The sequence below is a fragment of the Coffea arabica genome, chromosome 4e (assembly GCF_036785885.1).
Source record: "Coffea arabica cultivar ET-39 chromosome 4e, Coffea Arabica ET-39 HiFi, whole genome shotgun sequence".
Classification (NCBI taxonomy): domain Eukaryota; kingdom Viridiplantae; phylum Streptophyta; class Magnoliopsida; order Gentianales; family Rubiaceae; genus Coffea; species Coffea arabica.
The window spans coordinates 46865427-46876696 of record NC_092317.1 but is presented as its reverse complement, the minus strand read 5'-3'; the positions used below and the strand labels follow the sequence as shown (position 1 = coordinate 46876696).

The following is an 11270-nucleotide window of genomic DNA, read 5'->3' as shown; positions in this document are numbered from 1 at the left end:
ATTGACCTAATTAATAGCACACTACTAAGTTGAAACTCAAGCAGTAAGCAGTAAGCAGTAAGCAGAAAACTACAGAGTATGCATCAGAGTTGCATACTAAAATTGCTGTTGCTGCTGACATTTGTTGACTGCAGTGTTGTAGTTGCATTGATTGAGAAAGATGCAGCTATAGCAACTTGAGATGCTACAATTTGCTAGACTGGAGGAGGTTCCAGAGTTTGAGTGACCTGAGTAGCTGTATTTGAGACAGTTCTCTTGCTACTCCCTCTAGCAGTTGCTCCAGTATTGCACGATGGCCTTCCTCTCTGCACAATCACAGAGATTGAACCTTATACTCAAACATTATACTAAAGCATGTATAAAATGCAATCATTCGAATGAACCTTTTTCTTTGAAGCAGTTGCTGTGGCCTGAATCTGCTATTGTATATCTATAGTTCCAGGTTGACTTGGAGGAGAAGGATTGCTTTCTTGGCTTGAGTATAGAACAAGCACATTGCCAAAGACATGATCCTAGCAGTAAACATAGACAAGTAGTATTAGATATTAGAAGGTTTTAAATGTTACAATCCTGACAATCCTGATATCAGGTCTATGTCTATAGTCCCTCTTCCTGGTTTGCCTCTTCTATAGCTCAACTGTTAGGGAATAAGCTAACATTAGTGCATTTTATTTGTTTTCAGTATTATTTTCAATAGCAAGTTGACTACATATAAGACCTGTTGACCAGGAGTTGTGTTGCCATTCTTCTTCTAGACAGGTGCTCTTTGGCATGACCTCTTGTTGTGACCAAAAGAGCCACAGTTTTCACACTTGAATCTGCTCAACCTTTTTGGTTGTGATGTAGACTGTCCTTCATCATGTTCCCTTCTCCTGTTCACCTTTGGTCTACTTGGAGCTCTCCTCAAAGGAGAAGGCAAGATTGTTGAAGGGGTAACATGTGGCATAGGCGGCCACATCTTCTCATCAGGAATTGGATGAATCATACTTGCATATGTCTTTAAGTATATATCTCTTGAGAACCAATGATCACAGTAGGACTCCAACTTCTGTCTCTTGTAGATAATCCCTAATGCAGCATGTTTATAAGGAAGTCCTGAAATTTGAAAAGGTCCACAATCACAACTTTTAGCTGGTAAATTGACTATGTAAGACCTGTTCATATCCCCCACTTCAACTATGTCATCACTTGCCATAGTGAGTTGACATTGTCTTGATGTTTGTCCTATTTTTTGCAGTTTATCCACTATCTTGACAATAGTGGTTAGTGTGCACCCTTTCTGATATCTCTTGTGCATGTTTTTCATGAACTTCTTCCTAAACCCCTCAACCAGTGTCAAGATAGGTTTCTCTCTTAGCTCGCCTACCCATGCAGTAAAGTACTCAGTTCAGTTATTTGTGACACGATCACACTTAATTCTTGTATTAAAGGTATATCTACACCAAGTTGTTTTGGAAATTTTCTCCAAATATTTCCAAATTTCTATGTTTAGCTCCTTTATGCTGGCCATGTCTTCATTATGCCCTACAATGTCAAAGTTTTTTGCTGCTCTCCAAAACAGGTTACTGAGCAAAATACCAGGAAATTGAGCTTTAAAATTGCTATAGATGTGCCTACAACAATGCCTTCCACTAGTAACAGGCACTATCTCTTCATAAGCAAGATTCAAGCCCTGAAATGAAAACCAAAAAATTATATTGTTACACTGATGACTGACAGAATCAAAACTGAACAAAACTATTGCAGAATTAATGTACCTTTTGCCTATCACTCATAAAGGTTAAAGGAACATTCTCTCCAAATGATCCAAAGAACTCCTCAAAGTAATGACAAAACCAACTCCAGGTTTCTTTATTTTCACACTCAGTCAAAGCAATTCCAGATTTGTATTTAGTCTCAAATATTTAATTTTTGTTAAATACAAAATCTACCAGTTTCCCTTCCGTAAAAATATTAATGTAACACTTTTTCAATTTAGTTACAAATATTTATGTATTTAAAATAAATTAAATGATTCAGAATAAAATGCCTATAAAAAGCCTATACTTTACTTATCTAATGGATGAAAGCCATAAAGAATTAATACTTTATGGGTCATTTCTTTTTTTTTTCAAATATTTAATTTATATTAAATAGATAACCTACCGATTTTCTTTTTGTAAGAATATTACTATAACACTTTTTGAATTTTACTTACAAACATTGATATATTTATCATAAATTAAATGTTTGAAAATAAAATATCCATAAAGAGCAGGTACTTTAAATGAGTAATGCGTATTTGCCTATAAACTACACCCCTTAAAGTTTATTAATTATTAATTGATTTGTAGTATTTTGTCATTCATTGGACATGTAGCACAAAAGGCAAATCTGGTACAAAATTCTATTTTCACTCCCTAAAATAATATTTTAATCATTTGGACTGAATTTGCAAAGGATTAGTAAGTTCAGGGGAGGTCAGTGCAAGTATCAGAAATCTCAGGGGAGTTTCTGCAATTATCCCTTTGCTTTATGGGCTTCAAGTAGGCATTCACAAAAAAAAAATGAATGGAAAATGTAGATGAAACGTCCACGAAAATTCCTAAGGTGAGCATTCCAAAACTAACACATCAGTCAACGCCTTCAACCTGAGAATCCAATATTATGCCAATACTAAAGTACTATGCATAAGATCAGAGCAATGATGAATCAATAATTTGTACCAATTAACATTCCCACTTCTCGTATCTGTCCACTACATTTATGTACCTTCCCTTTTCCAAATAAGAGAATCCATCAGTGCCTGTGGGATGCTTATGATCGTTTCTGGATTGGATCAACAATGTATATACAGTTGTACTAGCATGTATATGATATTGGTTTAATATTAGTGGAGTAGATGATGATTATAGATGGCTAGAATTTACGACAACTGGGAAAGACTTGTAGATGCCACAATCCGCAGAGAGCAGTTGAGACTCAGCGCTCTAAGGACCCCAAGTGACCTTTCCTTAGCAGCATCTGTGTCATCTTCCTCCTCGTCCTCCTTTAGATTCAGTGATTTCAATTTTCCCATCATTTCGGTCGGGGATTCATTTAGTTATGAACAAATTCTTCGAGCCACTGGGAACTTGAACGAGTCCAATCTCATCAAGCGTGGACACTCGGGGGATCTCTTTTACGGTGTTTTTGAAGATGGGATTCAGGTGGTGGTTAAGAAGATTGAGATTTCAAGCTCAGTCAAGAGGGAGCTGGCGTTTATATCAGAAGTGGAAGTTCTTGGCAAGGTTTCACATTCTAGATTGGTCCCTTTCCTGGGGCACTGTTTTGAGAACATGAAAGAGGGGTTCCTTGTTTACAAGTACATGCCATTTAAGGATCTGTTTTCCTTGTACTATAAAAAAACTGCTCCAGAACATCACGAAGATTTAACGTCGTTGGATTGGGTAAAGAGGTTGAAGATTGCAATTGGAGCTGCCGAAGGTCTGTGCTACCTACACAATCATTGTCATCCGCCCCTTGTTCACAGGTAGCCCCTATTCATTAGAACTAGCATTAGCTAGCAAATGATGCCTACATTGTTACTAGTTTCTTTAACTTATTCTTATTTTTGCCATATTGAGATTTTTGTTTACTTAGCAATTATGGTTTTTATTATCATCTGTCTTTGTTAAAGAGATATTCAAGCTAGCAGTATACTTCTTGATGATAACTTTGAGGTCCGGTTAGGAAGCCTTACTCAAGTATGTTCTGAAGAAAAAGACAGAACCAGTCCGAACACGATTGCCAGGTTCCTACGGTTGTCAAAGTAAGCATTTACATTCAACTCCTCATAATCCATATCAGTAAATCTTTTCTCGACTAGAGAGCTTAAGTTGGTAGTTGCTCATTTCTGTAAGACAGAAGCATATTCATCAATGTCTGTACATGATCTGACTAAATTTCTGGACTGTGATTCCTAGCATCTGCTTTTGTTTCACCAAAATTGATTATTTGAACTCTTTCAGTGTGATTGAAAATCAACCAAGGCTTGAGGTTTTAGGTGCTCTTGAAATTAACATATGAAACTGAGACTAGATTCTCTTGTCAAAAGTGGCTTTTAAGGCTATCATCCACAACAATGAAGCTATTCGCATTTTTTCTTCCCAGTTTCTGCCTTCTTCTGACCGAGTTTGCAACTTGCTGTCTTTTTTCTGCACAGGGGATCTGAACAAGGCACTTCTGGTATGTGAACTTAATCTACGTTAATTCTCCCTGGATGCTGTTTTATGCTCTTGATGTGTTGTCCTTCTTGAAGTAGTGGATGCTGCTGCTTTCAGAGAGATCCTCGAAGTCATTAGTGATTAATTTACTGAGAGAAATACACACATTTGCATTATAGCCACATTAAGCACTAGTCAGTGAAGTATATAGGGTAGCGAAAACCATATTTTGCCAAACCTTCACATTTTTACCCACCAATGCCTTAGCCAGCATCATGCTTCACAAATTCGGTGCCTTGACAATTTGATAGTACTACCAATCAGCAGGACAGTTTCATTAGGATAATTGCAAATAATAGAGCGAGTTCACTTGATAATCTACTGTTCTGGGCTACTGAAAGCTCGAAATTTTGGCTATCTAGTCATATACTTCCTTTCTTTTCAATGTTGTATGATAGTCAATAGAGCAACTACATTGATCTCGTTTTGTGATATCATCCTTAGTGCTCCCAAATTTTCTGTTTTATCACTAATTATTACTTTTGGAGTTCTTTTCAGACCTACAACTGAGTCCAAAAATTTACACTAACTTTCTTCCTTAAAATGTTCCTGGAAGGGCTAGGTGCATCTGATGGAACTCGTGCCTATGACGTTTATTGCTTTGGAAAGCTTCTGCTTGAACTAGTTACTGGCAAACTGGTTAAGGATACTTCCGATAACTCCAGTATGGAGGATTTGATTGCAAATACTCTGCCTTACATCAGTCCATCCAATAAGAAACTTGTTTTAGACATTTTGGACTCGTCTTTAATCGTAGAAAAGAATGTTTCAACGCAAGTTTGGGCAGTTGCTTTTGTTGCCAAGGCCTGCCTCAGTCCAAAGCCTTCTAAGCGACCTCAAATGCCACAGGTTCTGATAGCTTTAAAACATGCTAAAAGACCAAGTTTGACCATTTCTGAAAATCCAGGTCTGACAATGACAAAAACACTTGATGGATCTGAAATAACAGGTGGGTCTATACTGAGTTAGAGTTGGAGATATTGTTTCTATGTATGAAAGTTTCTCACTTCCTCTGCTAACTGCTAACCTCATTAGTTACTTCATAAACGTCATTATAAGGCTGTTTTCTTTAATTTTGATGGAGAGAAATTTAATTATGCTCTTCAACATCGACCAAATTCATAGTTCACTCAAGTTTTAATCCAGCGGTAGATCAATTTATGCAATATAAACTTGTACTGACAAGTAACAAGTTTGTCAGTACAAGTTTGAAGCTGATGTTTTAATTGGTGAACTGTTGAACAATTGAAATTGGGGAATCATCAGACCACAAGGAACATGAGAAGGTTCAGTTATTCTGATATTTTAACACTTCCTTTTTCAACTTCTGTTTCAAGATTCTTGTTTAGCTGATAATTTGAAGCTACCTTCTTGCTGTTTATTTTTAATAAGAAGGTAACTGGTGGAAAAAACCCACCTGTTCCTTTTCAACTTCTGTTTCTTCCTATTTTGGTCTATTGTCGAATACAAATAGCTGGAACTAAAATGTCTCTCTCTCTCTCTCTCTCTCTCTCTCTCTCTCTCTGATTTTTAGGTACAACTCTATTGTAACATATTTGTGTAACTTTAGTTTACTGAGTATTAGTTTGAGGTGACATGTTATCAACTTAAGTTGCATCCACCAATGCAAAATTTCAGGCAGCGGAACATCACCTGAGAACAACAGATTTGTGGAAGCTGAGAAGTCTTATCAAAGGGGGGAGATTTTGGCCCACCCAAATTTAAAGATTTTCACTTATTCAGAACTCATGGTTGCTACTAGAGATTTTGCAGAGGATACGGTACTGGGAAGAGGTGAACATGGGAGAGTATACCAAGGGTGGCTTGATAACAAGTCAAACAGTGACACCCCATCGGTAATTGCTGTTAAGAAACTGGATTCTAAAGAAACGCTAGGATTTGGAAAATGGAAGGTAATTCAGATTGGACCTGTGATTTAATAGGATGGGGGATCTTTTTTTGTATCCTTTTTCGTTTTCGCATTTCTCATCAAACAAATAGGGGAATTTTCATTACTTTAACTAGTACCGATTGATGGCAGAGAGACATATTTTGATTTGTACAAATATTGCCATATTCAAGATTCCAACAGAGACTCAGTGTGGTTTTTCGACCCTATCCATTACATGGAATAGAGTACCATATGTTTCAAGGGAGCACATACTCAAATGGAATTCCTTTCAATTCGTTTCTGACAGGCCTTTTCTCATTCTGAAAAGGCTGATGCATACATTTTTCTGTCTCTAAAGCTTGGGACCATCTCTCCTGAAATAATTTACTATTGGCCCTTTTGAGGCATAAACTTGAGCAACATTTTAGTAGGTACATTACGATAAGTCCTCCCAGTTGTGATCATAGAAGAAATTTAGTGGCCTCAAGGTTGATACTATTCTAGTTGCATCAAATCTTAGTTTCACGTTATTATCTTGCAGTCTGTCTTGAACACGCTTGGAAGGCTGTCTCATCCTAATGTCACGAAGCTCCTTGGATACTGCAGCAAGAATAACGAGCTGCTACTTGTATATGAGTTTATGCAAAAGGGCAGCTTGGAGAATCACCTCTTCAGAAGTAAGAAGATTCTAGTTATGCTTTTTACATATTTGATAGCATCTGTAGTGGGAAATGATCTGCAGTTCAAATAATTCACTTCGGTTCTTTGATTTCTTCAGGGGACTCTGCAGTTCAGCCACTTCCATGGAACATAAGATTTGAGATTTTAATCGGAGCAGCACGAGGTCTGGCTTTCTTGCATGCATCAGAGCTATATGGTTTCTTTACCCAAAAAGGAAGGAGGCAAGGTTTCTACCAATTCTTTGAGCCCTCAAACATATTGCTTGATAGTGTAAGTCAGATATTTATCTTTCAGAAGTACACGTTTATAGCATACGGGATTTTGCTTTTTTGTTTTCTCTAAAGCTTTGAGGTTTTCTGATTCTGCTCAACAGTCAAAGATCACTATACTTTTTCAATTCAAACTACACAGCTCTAACATATTATGGATGAAAACAGTAAAAGTCAAGGGCATGATACTACTGACAAAAACATCATTTCTTTCCTGAACATTTTGGTTGCAGTCCTACAATGCCAAGATATCTGGTTTTACGGTGGCAAATGTGTATCCTCCTGAAGTCGTTGATGGAAAACATCCCTTTTTTTATGTCACAGCTGGACGTTATGTTTATTGCGCTCCTGAATGTAGTCCGCTATCAGGTAATCAATCCCAATCAAATCTCTTCAGCTGCTATACATATTTGAGGTTCTAATTAAGCTGGTGCAAATTAAGTTTGTGGAAGACATTAACAGAAAGATAAGGTCATAATTCTTTTACTTGTACTCTTCTTTTATAGGAGACTATTTGTTGTCTGTGAAGAACGATGTATATGGTTTTGGTGTCGTATTGATCGAGATGCTAACAGGGTTATCTGAAAAAAGCAAATATGGTCTAGTTCATTCGGCCAAATCTGAGTTCACCGCCAAAGGAAACTTAGAGAACCTAATGGATCCCCTCTTAGAAGGGAAATATCCTTCAAAAGCTGCTCTACAAATGGCTTATCTTGCTATAAGATGCCTTCAGAATTCACCTGAAGCTAGACCATCAATGAAGAATGTTGTGGAGGCTCTAGAACACATTTAATCTATTCAGGAGAACCATAGCTAAAATATGTGCACCCCCAATATCTAATCGATGTCCTCGACAGCCTTTGGATCAGCAATGCTCTTCTTCAACAAAAGGAATGAAGGGCTTCCATGATCCATGAGATCCACTTCCAGAATGTTAATAATTCATATGCACTTCCTCTCCAAAAAGACAGATCCTTTCACAAATTTGTCCTGATCTATATGTTTCTTTTACAATCCCAAATTGCAATGGGATGTTGCGGTGCAATGGCTTGGACTGTTATTTTACAAGTTCAAATCATAGGCTAGAATGCTTTTGGCTGATCTCTTACCAGCTAGTATTTGGTAAACCTTGGCAGGATGGCAGTTTTGACTTCTGATAGAGTGCCTGTAGATAGCAAACCTTATTATGACATTGAGAATATCTCGTGTCTATACATACCTATACTCCATATAAAATTGTATTGTATGATTTACATTTTTCCATTTCTTCCTATTAACAACGCTACAAATTCGGTCAATTCAGTGTGATGAACTCGGTAAATTCGGTTATTTCACTTGTAAATCTTTAAACCTATTTCAATTCCGAATTGGAGATAACCAAATTCATTTCCCTTTCGATTTGAATTCAGAATTGGCAATGAAAATGGGATTTAACCGTTTTCAGTGAAAAAAAAAAGGCTACAATTAGGAATGGCAATGGAGGCGGGTGCCCGCGGGGGGCTAATGGGGAGGGGGTTGGGGCGGGGACGGGGGGAATTTTTTTCCCCCCGCTTAGAAATGGGGCGGGGGGCGGGGGAGTGTACCCCCGCCCCGCCACCCGCTTTAAAAAAATAAATATATAAAATATATATGTATATAATTATATATATAATATATAATTTAATTAGTTACAAACTTATGATAATGATATTATTAGTTATATGTATTATATAATGTCTATTAGTATATATAATATAATTGATATTATTAATTATACTAATAATTATATATGTGTACTAATACAAATTATTAATTGGTTATACTAAATTTACTAATACATTTATACTAAATCCCTAATTACACTTAATACAATAATATTTTTTTCTTAAAAAAAGCACAAGCACAATAATGAATTAGTGATTGTATTTGTGTCAAAAGTGAAAACTTGACTACTTTAGTTATATTTATTTCATCATGTTGGATTGTATTCAAATAATTTTTATTTGATTGTTTTTATAAGTTTCAATTGTAAAATTACAATGAATAATAATTTGATGATGTGTTGATATTTTAGTACTTGATTATTTGCTAAAATGTAACCATAATAAAATTATATAACAATTTTTTATTAGTCCCGCGGGGGAAGCGGGGCAGGGGGAGAGGGGGATAGGGGATGGGGCGGGGGCGGGGGGAGTTTGTAGGCAACGGGGCGGGGGATGGGGGAGGGGTCCCCCGCCACAACCCCGCCCCCGCCCCAATCCCGCCCCGTTGCCATCCCTAGCTACAATAACTCCATTCAAATGTAAACTCCATATACGTTGTCTTAGTTGTCTATGCTTAAAGCCTTAAACAAGATTAGTGATTAATGAATATAAAGACTAAAGTTACACATCCAAATATTCAATAATTCAAAAATGAACAATAAACCAATGCCTAATTACTAATTATGTTTAATATTTAGTACTATACTTATACTTATTACCTAGTTATGTATTAAAGGATAAGTATTATAGTTAGTGTACTATTATAGTTATATTACAAATGCTAAAGTAGTATATTATACATAATTATATATTATTATAGGTATATGATGATACTATGCGCTATCTACTACTAATAGCCTTTACGTATATAATATATTTATAGTATATAACGTTTACCTATATGATGCATAATTTGATAAACTAAATTAGTAAAGAAATGTGGTAAAACAATTCCTATCCCGTTTTATCGATTTTGAATTCAAAATTAGTTATTATAAAATTGAAAATCTCATTACCTATTTCTCATCATATTCGAATTCGATGAATTTCTTTTATACCAATTTCATACCAAATCCCAAATAACCGATTTCAATTTATCAAATTCATTTTGAATTAGATTGGCAATTCGTTACAAACCGCTTATGCTGAACCCTAATTCCTACAGTCTATCTTGCCTTGAGTTCCATGTAAAATTATTGGAATCTTTAGGCTAGAAGATTAGCATGTACAAGTGAAGAATTATGTTTCTAACTTAAATCAACATATCTGATGCACTCCTAGGAGGAAACAGGTTGACATTTCTTCAAGTTGAGGAGTAAATAAATAAATAAATATATATACATATTTTTCTGTTTTATCTGTGTACATGCGATGCAATTTCTACTATTAATACATATTTAATGAAATTGTGATATTTTATCCAAAAAAAAAAAAAAAGATGTTCTGCTCACTAATTTGAACTTATCAGGCTTGGATGTATTGTACAACTTCAGTCGGTAACCAAACAGAAAAGTCAAGCCCAAGTTTGTGTCGTCATTGTTTTGAACTAACCCAAACAACGTTGTCACCGGAAACATTAGCATTGGGTCAATGGCCAGCCGGCAAAGTGAGCAGCTTATTGGATAATCTGATCGTTCCGTCATTTCATTGTGAACGACTTTATTGCTAAAAGATTTTAGGTAACTTTCATATGCCTTTTTTTTTTGGGGGGAGGGGGGGGGGGATGCCTCCCATCTTTCCCTCTAAATTTGACAGTAAAAATGATTCTAAAAGTCCTCTTCTAACCACTAAATCAATTCCAATGATTGATTTTCATATGAGGTATTGATAGTCATATGTGAATAATTAAAGAAATTGACTCTAAAATCCAACTCAATTGATAGGACATTAGTCACGTGATTGTTGGATCTTTGCCTCGCTTCTTAAGTCATTCCATTTCAGCTTCTCCTTGAACCAAGAAAGAATTTTTAGATAATTTAGGATAATAAATCTTATATAAACTGACAGTGTATATATTATTACTATTGGATTCATAACATATGTGCAAAAGTTAAATTTCAAATTCAAATTATGTATGACTGTCATTTATCCAAAACTGATAATGCATACACTATTACTGTAGGAAAGATTAATCATAAATCTTATCCGCCAATAGTAGATATTATTGGTGGTTTAACAGCATAAGTTGTTAATGCTTAGTATGACTCCGATCCCTTGTTTCATATATATAAAGGTTTGGAGAAGATCCATCCAGGGACCATTCAATAGAACTCATCTTTACAACAAATTGCAGACTGGTGCTGATATGATTAGGAGTAGGCAAAAGCTTAGGTGTTGTTTAGATTGCTATCTTTCGTAGAAGAAATTTTTTGTCTTTTGTAAATACTTTTTTACACATTTTTTAAATTATTTTATTTTACTTCACATACATCACATCCTAAAA

The 11270-nt window shown here is 35.7% G+C and overlaps 1 protein-coding gene across 3 annotated transcripts; it reads left to right on the top strand.

The window, feature by feature from the left end:
• The first annotated feature begins 2563 nt into the window (after positions 1–2563).
• On the top strand, positions 2564–8383 carry LOC113742262 (probable serine/threonine-protein kinase PIX13). Of its 3 annotated transcripts, none has more exons than XM_072047996.1 (9): positions 2564–3511; positions 3659–3790; positions 4184–4206; positions 4807–5193; positions 5883–6157; positions 6677–6812; positions 6914–7086; positions 7319–7454; positions 7592–8383. In XM_072047996.1, exons 1-9 carry the CDS (start codon positions 2895–2897, stop codon positions 7876–7878), a joined length of 2166 nt encoding a protein of 721 aa, XP_071904097.1. In that variant the 5' UTR covers positions 2564–2894; the 3' UTR covers positions 7879–8383. The 3 variants fall into 3 exon arrangements, with proteins under 3 accessions (XP_071904097.1, XP_027125860.1, XP_027125862.1); XM_027270059.2 differs by having other exon boundaries at positions 4801–5193; XM_027270061.2 differs by lacking the exon at positions 4807–5193.
• The last annotated feature ends 2887 nt before the right edge of the window (positions 8384–11270 follow it).